General features: G+C 37.5%; 1 protein-coding gene across 3 annotated transcripts; it reads left to right on the top strand.

Annotated features, from left to right (window-relative positions):
- Window positions 1-1270: 1270 nt before the first annotated feature.
- Window positions 1271-15463, top strand: LOC132615132 (protein RER1A-like). Of its 3 annotated transcripts, XM_060329708.1 has the most exons (4): window positions 1271-1965; window positions 4641-4821; window positions 4900-9233; window positions 12017-15463. In XM_060329708.1, the coding sequence occupies exons 1-3, from the start codon at window positions 1544-1546 to the stop codon at window positions 4996-4998; spliced, it is 702 nt and encodes a 233-aa protein (XP_060185691.1). In that variant the 5' UTR covers window positions 1271-1543; the 3' UTR covers window positions 4999-9233; window positions 12017-15463. The 3 variants fall into 3 exon arrangements, with proteins under 3 accessions (XP_060185691.1, XP_060185693.1, XP_060185692.1); XM_060329710.1 differs by lacking the exons at window positions 1271-1965; window positions 4641-4821; window positions 4900-9233 and adding an exon at window positions 10892-11629 and having other exon boundaries at window positions 12017-12085; window positions 13339-15463; XM_060329709.1 differs by lacking the exons at window positions 1271-1965; window positions 4641-4821; window positions 4900-9233 and adding an exon at window positions 10892-11629.
- Window positions 15464-16161: the final 698 nt, after the last annotated feature.

Raw genomic sequence — 16161 nt, 5'->3', positions numbered from 1 at the left:
AAATTACGGTTAAAAAAGACTTGTTTAAATCACGAAATTCGAACTGTACCGCATAAATTGGTCAAACGTATTTTGTGTTTCAGCTTGAAATTTTATTGTTTTTTCTTTTCATGTTAATTAATTACTTTATAAAAATTCTCAGTAGAATCCATTACAAAAAGCTCGCACATACAAATAGAGCTGGCATAAAATGGTGAATTTAAGTGCAGCCCAATGGTCTATATTAGGGGTGGGCGTTTGGATTGGATATGAAATTTTCGGTTTGGATATTCAATTTTCGGATTGAAGAAATTACAATCCAAATCCAATTCAAATAAGTTCGGATTGGATTGGATATTTTAAGTTCGGTTTCGGATTATTCGGTTTGGATATTTCAAATTTTCGAATTTGACTCTTGAGACTAAGACAAACGTATTAGGAACGAAATTCATGTGTTAGTTGCACAGAAGTAAATCTAAAATCTTAATTGCTCAGTAAAAAAAGCTTTCCAATTCAAATTAGGATTAACAAATCCAAGTCATGTCCAACATAGTAAATTCATACCAAATAAAGCATTCTGGAAAAGTGGAAATGAACAAAATAAAATCTAAGTAGTCATCTGGAAAAAAAAAAACAAAGAACTCTGTCGTGGGTGACACTAACGTGAGACTTTTGAGACTCGAGAAGTAAGAAAATCCTATATTATATTTGATTTAGTAGAGAATTGTATATTAGATTTAATATTTTAATGGGTAGGGCCTTAGGTACTAATCTATCGGACCTTTAGAAATTAGACTTATTAGTACTGGCACATGATATAGGTAGGTCTAGATAAAAGGTACTCCCTCTGCTTCAATTTATGTGAACCTATTTTCTTTTTAGTCCGTACCAAAATGAATGACCTTTTTCCTAATTTGAAAACAAATTCACTTTATGAAATTATTTACATCTACACAAATATTCAAGACTTATTTTGAATCACAAGTTTCAAAAGAATTCACTCTTTCTTAAATATCATGCCCAGCCAAATGGGTTCACATAAATTGAAACGGAGGAAGTATAAAAATTTTGGATTTTCGAATATCCAAAAATCCATATTACTAAATCCGTATCCAATCCGAAATTCATAAATTTTAAAAATAAAATCCTAAATTCAATCTATAATTCAAATATCCCAACCAAATATTTAAAAAATTTAAATTTCGGGCGAACCCAAACTATACGCCTAAGCTTGTCAATTATGTCAAGGAAGTTCAATAAAGTAATATATCGATAAAAATCAGAATTTACCTTTTATATACTTATGGTGGAAGCGGGTTCATCACCATGGCTCTGCCCCTGAATTTCTAATTATAATTCATATTATATAATTGTAATTAAGGTAATATATGATTTGTACTCCTATCCTTATTAGAATAGGATTCAAGGAAAGGAGGTCATTATATTATATTAAATTATGTGAATACAAAGGCCAAAAAACATTCTTGTCTCCTCTTTTCTGGCTACAGGTTAAATAATCCGATTTGAATTTCAGACAGAGACCCTATTATTGTTGAGTTTATTAATGGAGGAGCTTATTGATGATGTGAAGCATTGGATTGCTATGCTTTGGAGTCTTGTGTCAACCCTTTTCCAGCGTTACTTTGATACTGCGGACTTGGCAATTACTCATGCTCTTGGGGTTACTTGGAGTATTGTATCATACCCTTACTACAGGATCTCAAGTGTTTACCAGCATTACTTTTTGGATAAAATCAGTCCTTATGGCCTGTATAGGTGGATTGTAACTGCTGTCTTGGCTATCCTTTATGGTCTTAGGGTTTGTGTTCGAGGATTCTACCCAGGCACATATTTAGTGTTGTTCCACTTCTCTGGAATTCTCTGTAAATTCCTGTCCCCTCATGGACTACCTGATCCTGATGATGATGGACCTGTCTTGCCAATCAAAGGCCCTCTCATTCGTCAACTTCCCGAGTTTAACTTCTGGTAGTACTCCTCTCACTTGTTTTCTATTTGATTTCTGTTGTTGTGTTGCTGTCACTATTTTCCTTTTTTCCCATCTGACTTGCTTTGTTATTGCTATATTCTTAGCGCCGAGGGTCTAGAGGTAACGTCTGCGTACACTCTATCCTCCCCCAGACCCCCACTTGTGGACAGGGCAGTGGCGGAGCCACAGCCCGGCAAGGGTTCAACCGAACACCCTTCGCCAAAAAATTATACCGTGTAGACATGTAAATTATTATATATTACAGACATATATTGCATATTGAACACCCTTAATATATAGATTATACGAATTCGAACACCCTTAACGAAATTCCTAGCTCCGCCACTGGGGGAGGGGCGGTGGGTTCGGCTGAACCCAGTAACTTTGATCCGAACCATATATTTGTATTAAATTTTTGTCAAATATGTACAATCATTAATTTAGAACCTAGTAACTTTAAAGAATTAGAACCCCGAACCCACAAGTTTCAAAATCCTGGCTCCGCCTCTTCTAGTTGTGGGATTACACTGGGTATGATGTTGTTGTAATAATTTATTCAATCTGCTTTAGTTGTTGTTTTCACATTGGTCTCTTCCCTTTCCTGTTAAGGTCTTAGAGTAATTTATTAACGCGTTAAAATATTCTAGCATGTGTGCAACAATAACAACATGCCCAGTTACTTCTTGTTCAGTGGGTATCGTTTTCTTTGCTTATTTTAGCATGGCCATATATTCAGGGTTTTATACTGTTGCCTTCTTAAAAAAACAACTACTTGTATCGGTTAGCTGACATTGTAACAGTCACATTATTATTTTTGCTTTCAAGTTGTGGGTGAATGATTTGATGGAATGTTTAAATCAACATCTGTCATGCTGAATCATTTTTTTTTTTTAAATAAGCCATCACCATGGTTGTGATCCCATAGGTGTGGGGGGGTTAGGCTTGACCCCTACCATGTCTAATTAATCCAAAAAAGTTACACATACTAGAGGGGGACATGGACCAAACCTCTAATAATCTATGCATTCACAGAAGTACAAGTAAGAGGAAGGATAAGCCTATACAACATCCTTCTCTAATCTAAGCAAAATTATACAAGTTAACTTACAAAGAAGTTACATTTCTCATATCTCCTTCTCATGGTGGGAAGTGCCACTTATCTAGTTGAATTAAACCTTTTCCTTCTCGAGGCATAGTATGCATAGAGGAGAATAAGGTTTCATTTCCACTAGTAGAGGCAAGCTTTGCCAAGAAGTCAGCTACCATATTGGCTTCCCTGTGACAATGAACAAACTGGACAGTAGCATTCCTGATACTAGACTTAGGGCTCGTTTGGTTGGGAAACAACTTATCCCGGTTTTTTATTCCAATCAAACATGGGATAAGGAGGCACTAAAATCTTATCCCGGGACTATTTTTGCTTATCCTTCACACCAAACGAACCCTTAGTGTCATAAATGATCCTCCTTATTCACCTCATTGTTGTTGAGCATATTATTGATTACCATAGAGTCCATTTCTACAGTAAAACTGTCAAATCCTCTATCAATGCACCACTTGACACCAAATCTAACAGCTTCAGTTTGATTGTTGCTACAGCTCTGACCTGACTTAGAAAAAGCCACATGCTGAATCATTCGAAAAGAATCTTAACTGTTTCGTTATTGTACTCATTTTGAAGAAAGTGTGTTGGTGTAATTAATGTAAAAAAAAAAGTGTATTGGTGTAATGGGGGGAGTATTTACAAAATGATGGGAAACTTGCTGCCAGGTAGTTCTAAATCAATAATAGATAATCTTTTAGACAAATTCTTGTAAGTTGTCTTCTAAACTGACAAGGTATAGCTCAGAGTTGATCAAACCATAACATCATATGAATCAAGTCATATTCATACAGAGTCTCCACTTCATAGGATTTATTGAACAGAAAAAATACAACAATTTTGAAAGATATTCATCGTAGATTTCCCAAATACATGACATTAAGCATATTGATTTACAATCCTGCCACATGTTCGCCATCACATTTAATGGTCATGGGAAGAGGGATGCCTCCAGCCAAACACCACAGAACCATCTTCCCTGGACCGGTAACAACAACAACAACAACACACCCAGTGAAATCCCACAAAGTGGGGTTTGGGGAGGGTAGAGTGTACACACAGAACTTAGGGTGGTAGAGAGGCTGTTTCTGGCTTCCCTGGACCGGTATATAACCCCAAACCAGATGATGGCACACATGCCCTTTCCGGTTATAGTGTGCCAACGCTTTGGTTGATGCAAAATCACGCCTTTGTAGGTCAAGCCATATCCGTGTACACCCCCTATCTCTCTTCCTTTATTGTTGCTCGCGAAAGCTTCAGTGCATGCAGTGACTGTCCTCGGTGACTTCTAAAGCGCTCCGGATAAAGAGCTGTGCGCGTTAAACATTGCTCTTTTATTTTTATTTTTTATTTTTTATAAAAGTAAACATTGCATGGTTTTTCGATAGTGTGGATCTACACCTTATAGTGGGATGCCCTTTTGCGATGAACCACAACAATCGAAAGGAGGAGAGTCATTTTTTAATCTTACCTTTATGTTTCCACGGAAACCCATTTTTCCTTTCTGCTACTTTCTTATGACTCTTGGGTGTTGTTATAAAATGTCTAATCTCTTCTGTCTACTTTCTTCAGGTATGCCGCAACAATAGATCTCTGTCTGGTATTTACCATGACTTTTTTTCCCGTAGTTGATGTTGAAGGTTGCTGGCCTCTCGTTTTTATTGCCTGGTGTCTAGTATACGGTTATAAGATGGTTGGTGTAATTTTCAAGTCAAAGAGATACAAATACAACCCATTTACCCTTAAAGAGCAGGTGATGAAAGCATCATTAAGTTAGACCAGCCATTGTTGGGTGGGAGTATTTAAAACATTCCTTTTGTTCTTGTAACAGGAAGTAGTCAGGAAAAGGACAGCAGGAAGTGGCAGCAGCACCACTGTGAAAGGACATCAGGCTGTGGCAGCAGCATCTGGAATACTGATTTCTGTTTAAGCCGAAATGGAGTAGGAATTAGGAAAAAACAACGCAAAACTATATGGAATTGCTACATGTAATTATAACTATATCTATATCTATCTATCTATCTATCTATATATATATATATATATATATATATATATATATATATATATATATATATATATATTTCCTTAGTTTTTGTATAAAAAATCTTGAGAAAATTAGGTTCTCTTAGTTTTTCTTTACTCATTACTACTATTTATTTACTGTAGTTTACGTTATGTGGGATGATAATTATATTCACGGCATATTTACAGGTTGATTGGTTTTGAGTACTTATTTTGGTCTTTCCTCTTCTCCTCTTTAAGGTATTTGCAAAATAACAGCTAGATTTTTGTTCAGTTATCTAGGAGCAGAAATTTTTGTTTTCTATATCTTCTTCTTATTCTCTAAGAGCCCATCTCTGCATCAGTTATGGATTACACTTGCTTGATGCAGCCTCGTAAAGTTGCAGAATGGAAGTCTTGAGTTTGAGAAGTTGGCTACTACCAATTGACGATGTCAGTAAATAAGCAATGTGTAATCTGGATGCTAAACTGCGTAGTTTAGCTTCATCTATTCAACAGCTCTTTTCCAGATTACTTGGGTGAAACTGATCGCATTTATCCTTTTAGAAACTGTTTATTAGGAAGCGTTGTCCATTGTGAGGCCATTATGTGGAGTTCACTTTAAAGCTACTGCATAAAGTCACAAGCAATTGTTAGCCTTGCGACGGGCGAATAAATTATCTATTTTTGCAACTAAAGCCAGCATTAGTGGCAGAGAAGTGGCATGGAAGTGACTTAAAGAAGCTCTACCTAATTTGGGCAAGATTTCCTGTTTGTTTTCTCCCTGCCCAAGCATCTGTGAAAGATAGTGAAAGCCTTGAAGATCAAATTCATCTACATTTCTGTGCTCATGAACATTACGAAAACTGAAAAGCACCACCAAAATCTCACTTCATCTTAATGATGACATTTATCTCCAAGATTTAGAAATTATGGACAAAGGCCTTCTCTTTCTGTCTGTTCTTCCCGGAGTGAGTAAACTGCATGTAGAAAGCTCTAGGGGCGTATAGTTGATATGTAGAGATATTGTGTCACGATTACAATCGTGTCATTGGGCCGGTTCCTTTCTAATTATTCGAATTGGTATAATTTCTTAGTGGGTTGTTTAAGTTGTTGGCCCAATATCTATTTAGGTCTTGTTTTCATCTTTTGTCTTAATTTTCCCAAAGGCAGAATTGCCAGCTGTAATGGACAAGTGTCCCAAATAGTACCAGTATTACAAGGACAGTTATAGCTAGCAAAAACCCTTTTTATATTCAGCTCTTTGTACGCAAGAGGTAATCATTCTATGAAAAAATTTGAATTATTTTCCTGTTTAGTTCTTTCTTATTTTCTGTATTTTCTCCTTTTAATCCAAATTCGTAGCTTGAGTGCTACATTTGGTATCAAGAGCATCGATCTTGGCCATCATGGTGAATCCACCGCCACCGTTAGAACAAAGTGATGGTGATGGTTCTTCAAATCTGGGTTTACAGTTGCAAAATTTCATGGAAATCTCAACAAAACGGATGGCATTGATGGAAGAGATACAACGCCGTAACACTGAGAGTAATCAGCGAATGGAAACGATGGTGATGGAAATTATAAGGAGAGATGAGTCTGCCACTGAGAATCGTTCATATATAGGTGTTTTGCAAGGTGGAGGACACTCTGAAATCGAGTAATCATCAGTGAACGGAGCTTTACGTCCAGCTCCGTCAACCCCAATGAACCCAGCTTATTCAACTCCTATTGAGGTCGTATCGGCGACATCCAACATAAATCGGAGTTTGGCCTTAACCACCACCACAAACCCTCTTAACTTTCGCCATAGTACTTTTCCTAACTGGAGTGAAGCTCACTCTTTCTCACCAATAAACCCCTATTTTTCTCACTCCCTTACAGGCGCCATAAACTCAACCATACCCGTATCCCTTAGTACCTCACGACCCTTCATAAGTAAACCGGCGTCTAGTGGGTCGTCAATCCTTGGTTTTAGCACATCAGGAAACCCTCTAACCTTTGGCAACTTCATGCCTTTTCCTATCACAGAAACACACACGCCTAATGTAACCCATATACCTAACTATTCCTTCTCAACCCAAATTCCCAACTACATACCCCAGTACACTGTTCCACCAGCCCAAATGACGATGACAACCCAAAACTACCAGAACTCACACTACCAAACCCACATACCCCGTTACGCAGCCCAAGCCCAATATATTACTCATCGAGGCCCAACCAATCCCATAATACCATCCCCACACTCTTCTCTAATCAAGATATCAATTCTCAGTATTTAGGATTCCTTAAAGCTAAATTGGAATTCCCTGAGTTCGATGACAAAAATGTTAGGGGTTGGATAAGGCGTTGTGAGTATTATTTCGATTATTATCAAGTCCCTGATGCAGCTAAAATGACTTACGTGGCTGTTAGTGTGAAGGACAAATTTGATAGCTGGTTTGACTCTTATGTCATAGACCATGGTGGTTTGATTTATTGGAGCCAATTTTGCAGTGATATTTGTGAACGATGTGATGGAATGGGGCCATTAGATGTGATTACTACTTTCAACCGTTTACAGCAAATCAGATGTAGATTGTTATCAATAGAAGTTCGAGGACCTTCGTTGTAGAGTTCAAGTAGTGAGGCCTCAGCTAAACGAGTTGTATTTCGTTACTTGCTTAGTGGGGGGCCTGAAAGATGAGATTGGACCTATGGTCAGGGTGTCTAATCCTTAAACCTTGGTGGCAGCTTATAACATGACCAAGTTATATGAGCAGTCACAAAATGCCCAGGCTAAAATTAATGCACCTAGATACGCGAGGCCCAATCAATTTGTGTCAAACTTTAAGGCATCAGGTCAGTCCGGTGTGGGAATTCACAAAGGCCCAATAGTCCCTGCTAAAGTTCCAGGCCCTAAACCAACGCTGGAAACTCTAAGAAGAGAGAACCTGTGCTATAAGTGTCATGAGAAGTATCATCCGGACTATGTATGTAAGCCCAAAACATTGAATGCTTTAGAGGGATTAGAAGAAGGTGTTCCAATTGATGCTGAAGAAACAAATGAAGTGGTCGAAAAGGTCGAAGAAATGGACCACGCCGAAGTTACTATAAATTCCCTGATGAGCTTGGATCATGCCCCAACTACAATTAGAATTGTTGGTCTAGTGAAGAGACAAGCAGTGACTGTTCTAATTGATAGCGGGTCAACTCATAGTTTTGTTGATTCGTTACTGGTAGAACAATTTGGCTTAAGGATTGAAACCATGGCGAGGCCCATGAGAGTGCGAGTGGCCAATGGAAAGATGATGATTTGCAAATACTTATGTTCAGTTTTCAAATGGAAAATGAATGAAGAGAATTTCTCTTTTGATTTGCGAGTCTTGAGAGCGGGTGGTGCTGACATTATTCTTGGCATGGATTGGGTCGATGCAGTGGCTCCTATAGTGTTGAATACAAAGCCGCATAGCATTTCATTTTTTAAGGGTGATAGATTGGTTACCTTAATAGGGTGTAATGTTTCTGTCCCAAATGCAATTACCGACATCAAATCCATTCAACAACTGCTCAGGTTAGGCCAGTGTTAGATTTCAGCCCAACTGTCAACAATGGATATTGCTGAACTTGGGGAAAATCTCCCAACACCCATTCATAAATTATTGGATATATATTCAGACATCTTTTTGGAACCCAAGGGGTTGGCCCCAAGCAGATCATGTGACAACGCGATAGAGTTATTGCCAGGGTCAAAACCTGTTAACCAGCACCCTTACCGATATTCCTATGATCAGAAAAACACCATTGAGATGATGGTAAGGGATATGGTGGAGGCTCAAACAATTGTTCCCAGTACTCCACCTTATGCATCACTAGTTATCTTGGTCAAAAATAAGGATTCAACTTGGTGATTTTGTGTTGATTACAGGAAGTTAAATGATATTACGATAAAAATAAATATCCCATTCCAGTGGTAGAGGACCTCTTAAATGAACTAAATGGTGCTAAAAAAAATTCAAAACTAGATTTGAGGTTGGGGTATCATCAAATAAGGATGCGACCTAGTGATAAGTTCAAAATTGGGCTTTTGGAATTCAAGGTGATGCCTTTCGGACTTACCAATGCTCCTGCAACCTTTCAGGCCCTAATGCAAGAAGTATTTGGACCTTTTATCTGGAGGTTTGTTCTTGTCTTCTTTGACGACATACTTATTTGTAGCGTCAATTTACAAGATCATGTGCATCATTTGGAGGAAGTTTTTAAGGTATTGACGGCTAATCAATTATTTGCTAAGTTATCCAAGTGTAGTTTTACCGGTGCCCAAGTTGAATATTTGGGCCATATTATTTCTGGGAAGGGAGTGAGTACTGATCCCGCTAAGGTGGAGGCAATGGTCAGTTGGCCTTATCCTAGAACCATCAAAGAGTTACGTGGGTTTTTCGGACTCACATGTTATTATAGGAGGTTCATTAATAAGTTTGTTATTATAAGCAAGCCTTTAAATGAACTTCTTAAAAAGGAGGATTCAACTGGAATTCACAAGCAGCGGCTGCCTTTGATGATTTGAAAAATTCCATGATTAGAGCACCAGTATTAGCCCTACCTAATTTCTCTAGTCCATTTATTGTGGAAGTGGATGCTAGTGGTATTGGAGTGGGGGCAGTTTTAATGTAGCAAAATGGGGTAGTTTTAATGTAGCAAAATGGGGCAGTTTTAATGTAGCAATATAGGGCAATTGCCTTTCTTAGTCAAGATTTGAGTCCAAAACACTTAGGCCTCTCAACCTATGAAAAGGAATTAATTGCATTACTTTTGATAGTTGAGAAATGGAGACGCTACCTACACAACCTAGCCACTTTATCATCCGGACTGATCACTTCAGTCTCAAGTTCTTGAGAGACTAAAGGATCACCACTGCTCTTCAACATAAAGGTATTTCTAAACTTATGGGATTAAGTTATGAGATATAATATCGAAAAGGGATAGAAAACGTAGTGGCAGATGCATTATTGAGGAGATTCGAAGACAATGAAGAATGCAACGGTTTGACAACTGTGCAAGCTAAGTGGTAGCTGACATCATTGAGAATTATCAAGACGACTAAGAAGCTCAACACATGTTAGAAGAATTGCTCATTGATAAAAATGCACGACCTAACACGACTATGAAAACTGGTTTGCTGATGGAAAGCCATTTGTAGGAAGTCATGGGCAGTTGAGAGAGCAACTCATTGATCGAATGCACTCAACCCCATGGAGAGGCCATTCTAGTATTCTAGGCACTCAACAAATATTAAGGGCTTTATTTTACTGGCCTAATTTACTTAATGATGTCAAGAACAGGGTCAAAAATTGCGAAATTTGTCAAAGAAACAAGGCTGAACATGTTCCTTACCCCGAGCTTTTACAACCACTGCCCATGCCCTTTAGAGCTTGGGAGCATTTGGCAATGGATTTCATCGAAGGGCTTCTTAAATCACATGGGAAGAACATTATATTAGTGGTCATTGATAGGTATACTAAGTGTGCTCACTTATTCACCTTATCTCACCCTTATAATGCACCTAAGGTGGCTCAACTGTTCCTTGATCACATTTGCAAACTTCATGGGATCCCCACTTCTATCCTCTCTGATAGAGATCCTATATTTATGAGTTTGTTTTGGCGTGAAATATTCAAAGGCCTGCAAGTGGATCAAAGACTCACATCAGCTTACCATCCACAATTAGATGGACAATAAGAGAGATTAAACCAATGTATTGAAGCATATCTACGTTGTATGACTGGTCATAGACCTAAAGAATGGAGCAAATGGATCCCTATGGCGGAATTTTGGTACAATACCAATTTCCAATCATCCATAGTGATGACACCATTTAAAGCATTATATGGCTATGACCCTCTCTTGCCTTCGTTTGAGCTTGTCGCGTAGACGATGTTAGAATATGTGGACCAAATGTTGAGGGAAAGACAGATCACCAACAAGCTTCTGAAAGATAACTTGATCAAAGCTTAAAATAGGATGAAACAGTATGCAGATGCTAAGAGAAGTGAAAGAGAATTTGCAATTGGGGATATGGTCTATCTGAAACTGCAACCTTACCGACAAATTTCAGTTGCAATGAGGAAAAATCTAAAGTTATCTGCAAAGTTCTTCGGACCCGATGAGGTGATTCGAAAACTAGGGCCTGGAGCATATGAGCTCAAATTGCCAGCAACCTCTAAGATCCACCCGGTATTCCATGTTTCTCAAGTGAAGAAGAAAATAGGTGACAAGGTCATACCATCTCAAGACCCTCCATTTTGCTCTGATGATGGTCAAATTCTTATAGAACCAGTAGCTATCCTAGAAAGAAAAATGGTGGAAAAGAGGGAACAAGGCAATCACGTAAGTTCTAGTGCAATGGGCGAATTTGTCGAAAGAGGAAGCTACCTGGGAAGATTATGCGTTCTTGAAGTCTCAGTTTCCAGAATTCGACCCATGAATGGTGGAGATAGGACTTTTCTGGAAGGAGAATGGGATGTCATGATTACAATCGTGTCATTAGATCGGTTCCTTTCTAATTATCCAAACTGGTATAATTTCTTAGTGGGTTGTTTAAGTTTTTGGCCTAATATCTATTTAGGTCTTGTTTTCATCTTTCATCTTAATTTTCCTAAAGGCAGAATTGCCAGTTGTAATGGACAAGTGTCCCAAATAGTACTAGTACTACAAGGCCAGCTGTAGCTAGCAAAAACCCTTGTTATATTTAACTCTTTGTACGCAAGAGGTAATCATTCTATGAAAAAATCTGAATTATTTTCCTGTTTAGTTCTTTCTTATTTTCTGTTTTTCTCCCTTTAATCCAAATTCGTAGCTTGAGTGTTACATATTGTAAGCTTTACTTTAGGCTTTTGTGCTTGAAGTAGGTGCTCTTACAAAAGTGGATATAGTAATGAGTAGTTATATTTGTACTTTTGCAGGCCATTGGGCAATTCTTCGTAGCTATGGATAAAGAAGACCAGTGGCACGTTCTGCATCTTCTGTGAATAGTATGATGTATTCAAATCTTCTTGGGTGTTATTTCTGTAGAACAACATGATTTTAGCCTACTATCTTCTTAGAGAAAGAGACACACTTGGCTTTCACCAAGTTTTGATCGCATGCCATTCAATCTAAGTATTTTGAATAGGCTCTGACTGTTTAACACTTGTTGACACCCAATTTTGTCCCGCCTCTCCTCCGAAATACCTATTTACGCTTCTAATATTTTTTGGAAAATTAAAAAATATATATTTATATTTTTACCATAATTATCAGCCTCTTATTAATACCCACGTTTTATTATTCTATTACAGTTACTAATTATTATAATAATAATAATAATAATAATTATTATTATTATTATAATTCACAATTTTATCATTTCGGCATTTTGCCAGCTTACGCACACGCATCGCATTTATCTTTGCATAATTAAATAATATTATTTATTTACTGTGGATTTTCGAAATATTATCGTCCGGCTATTACAGCGTCAGCTTATTTTCATCTGAGTACTAATAAATACACACTTTTATATCAGGGGATATTTTAGCACACTTAGTACATGATTATTTTAAAATGGGTTTCTTATGTAAATTTAGAAGCCAAACTATTTCTTCCACCCAGCCCACATTTTCAATCAAATCAGCCCAATACCTTATCCTATTAAATCAGCCCAATCTTCATTATCCATTAACCCGGTCCAGACCAAAAAGGACCCGACCCGTTTTCTTAATTAATTGAAAACGGGTAGGGTTCCTATCATTCCCCCCCCCCCCCCCCCCCCCTTTTCCTTTTCCTCTTCTCCGCCGCGCCTCCCCCTTCCCTCTTCCACGCTCTCTCCTCTCTGACACCCCCGCTCCCCTCTGCCGCCTCCACCATGCCCTGTTCCCTTCCCACGCCTCTGTTCCCCGCTCCTCTTCTCCCTCCATTCCCTTTATCATTTTTTCGACCCAAAAAACCCTATAAAATGGGGTTGAATCGTCTCAACAGGGAGATTTTTTCGGGTTCATGAGATTACCCCAAGAAATGGAGGGTTTTTTTTGGTGAAATTCCCCAAGAACGGAGGATTTTTCGATTCATAAGATTCCCCAAGAACAGGTTGTTTAGCCGCAGAAATCCCTAGAAATTAAAGTTGGAAAACCCCCCTAAAGCTAGATTTTTTTTAGTTGCATAAATTCCCTAGAAATTAAGATCTGGTCAGCCGCCCAAATTCCTCTAAAATATTAGTTGACACAATTCCTTTTGATATTGATTGAAGATACCACGCATTTTATGCCCTTTTCGCTGTTTCGAATCCGAGTACGCGCAAATCCGGAGGTTGGTAGTGTTCGAGTGTGAATCCAAGACCCCGCATCCACTTCGCTGCACCCGAAGAAGGTCAGAGAACTTAATTCCTTTCATTTATTTTTCAGTTCTTGCACATAATATGTTTATGCGCTTAGTTTGCTGTTTAGTTTAATTGTCGTTGGGGTATGCTTATATGATGTATTTTTGCTGTTTCATTTGATTGTTTGTGGCTGGTTTGCCTTCATTATGCTCTAGTCTAGTTCAAGACATGTTTGAATGCTCTTGGTTAATGTTTAGCCTGTCCTATACTTATAGCCCGCATTATTTTAGTTCAAGTCTATGATGTAGCTCCAATGTGATTTAGTCCTTGTTTGCTTCATTCTGGTTCATTCTCTTTGTATGATTTAAATTGAAAACCAGATCGTTATACTTGTATGTTTAAAGTTTATGCTCTTTTGGTCAATCTTGATTGATTTCAATAATGTAGGAGATTAAGCTCGAGTCTTCAAGATCTATTAGCAGAAAGTGTAAAATCTTTAAGGACAACTAATGGGAAGAGATCCTAATGTGGTTTGTGGTAGCTTCTTGCACATGATTCTTAATCTAAGATAAAATGTGAGTTAGCTGTTATCAAACTATATCAATGTGATTAAGGCGTTGTTTAAGGCTTCAGCGATTATCAATTTGTTCCTTTGAAGAAGCCTAAATGGCAAGTAGCCATATGTTTAATTCAAACCTGATTAAATACAACCCATTAACTGATCCCGGCTCACAGTTTGGGTATGACTGTTAATGCGCTCTAAGTTTCATGCTTCACTATGCACTGGTCAGCATTCGCTATACATAAATTTGATCGGGACCTTAAGGGCTGTTCGATTTGAAACATTCGGAGGCGGTTGGTCAAAGAATGTGATCCCATAATATGATCTATGTGCTTATATGTTAGCCTAGGTTGTTTGGTTACATTAAATGTAATAAGGGTAAGAAATAATCTTGAATTCGAAGCCTACTCTAGTCCTAAAGGGTTTGTCACAATGCAACCTTCGTTATTTAATAAACATGTATAAAATCAGTGGCTTGTCCTCTGATCCCCATAATCTTCATCTTCCTTTTGATTTTTTTTTTTTTTTTTTGTTTTTATTATTTCCTTATGTATATTTCAGTTCTGGTTTGTTTGTTTTGGTTTCTTGTTTGGTATAGGGGCTAGTATTTAATGGTATGATCCTACGTTAGTTGTTTAGTGGTTTGCCTTTATGTTAGGTCATGTTTAAGGTAGCTTGAAGTACTAGTTTTATGTATGTTTGGGTGCTGTCCATCATAAAAAATACAGTCTATTGACAACCGAGTATTAAAAGGTGATTTAGCTAAAATGTTAACTTATCTACACTTAAGACAGTTCTATTTATGATAACTGTATTCCAAACAAAAATCAGAATATGTTGCTAACATATAAGTTATAGCGGAATGCATCAGTTAGGTATTCGAATGATCTGAAAGATTTGTTGGGACTTTTCTTTATACCTACTGTTAACGCGTGTACTTGGAAGCTTAATATCATATGTGTTTTTGCCTTATTTAATAGTTACGTACGTTTCTAATCCTTATTATATTTCTCTTTGCATATACACTGTGGGAGCAAAAATGGAGTCTTCATCAAAGATTCTCGTTGCCGCAAGCAGTCTCGCTTCGAGACTTAATATCCGCCGCCGCTAAACCCAAAAACGTGCATTTGTTTCTCGTTCATCTCTATCTCTTTCTCTCGAAATGCAGTCGAGCATAAAAGGGAAGCGAGAGGAAATCCGGGATCTTCATTTGTTTCTCAAAGTCGCTCTTCTGATCCCCCAATAAATGCATTCGAACTGAGGCTAGAAAAGAAGGGAGAAGAAAGGAGGACCACTGCATTTTCTAACTTGTCTCTGATGGTTAATTCGTTGTTTGTTCTTTTTTTCTCATATGTGATTGTTTCTTTGACTTATTCTAGATTATCAGTCTTAGAATATTGAAACCTTTTAGAGTGGGTATTGGGACATCATTGCAGCGAGCCAAAGTAATTTCTTTTACAAAGCTATAATCCATTTCACTCCTTTTGAGCAATTCAACTCAGATTTTCATGAATCCGAAAGAGTTTTCTTTTAAAATAGCTATAGACATTAACAGAACCTTCAAAGTTCCTCTTGAAGCCAGTTCGATTTTTCAAATAAAATATTTTCAAACATTTAAGTTCACGTCTGAGCTAATAGAATTTCCCTAAATTTGATCCGCTCTTTAAGCTTAATGAGTCATATATGTTACCTCATTTGCAATTCGATTAGCATATTTTAAATCTTAGGTTAGTTAATGACGGTATTCTTTTCACTTTTCAAAATTATTTTGGCACTTGGCTATAATAAATATTTATAATCTTTTAGTAATACATTTTAATTAATTAACCTAAGTTGGCTGGATAACCGTAAGTTAACGGATTCTAAAGGATGCCTAACTCCTTCCCTTTAGGATAATATAGAGCCCTTACCTAGAGGGTTAGTTTTAACTTTGCCTTAGTTAGCCTCTAGGTGTCCTAATTCACCGTTAAATTAATTAGGTGGCGACTCCTTAAAACAAAATAAATAGGAATCACCAATATGTTGTACTCCTAATTTAATCCCGGTTAAAATGGGTTATAACAACACTTTTGAGTTAATAACTGTGGACTTTGTTCTTATGTAGAGCATAACGATATGTGCCTGAATCAACATCTACACTATTTTAGAGTATAATTGTTATTTTACCTGGAAAATAAATTAGTGCAAATATT

This window comes from Lycium barbarum, chromosome 10, assembly GCF_019175385.1.
Source record: "Lycium barbarum isolate Lr01 chromosome 10, ASM1917538v2, whole genome shotgun sequence".
In the NCBI taxonomy this organism is placed as follows: Eukaryota; Viridiplantae; Streptophyta; class Magnoliopsida; order Solanales; family Solanaceae; genus Lycium; species Lycium barbarum.
Note: the sequence above shows the minus strand (reverse complement) of the source record. Positions and strands in the feature narration are given on the sequence as shown.

Bases quoted from the DNA above. Each gene is read 5' to 3' on its own strand.
- LOC132615132 (XM_060329708.1), top strand. From the start codon at position 1,544: ATGGAGGAGCTTATTGATGATGTGAAGCATTGGATTGCTATGCTTTGG. The intron at 1,966-4,640 runs GTAGTACTCCTC...TACTTTCTTCAG, and splicing joins CTTCCCGAGTTTAACTTCTG to GTATGCCGCAACAATAGATC. The intron at 4,822-4,899 runs GTGATGAAAGCA...TTCTTGTAACAG, and splicing joins CATTTACCCTTAAAGAGCAG to GAAGTAGTCAGGAAAAGGAC.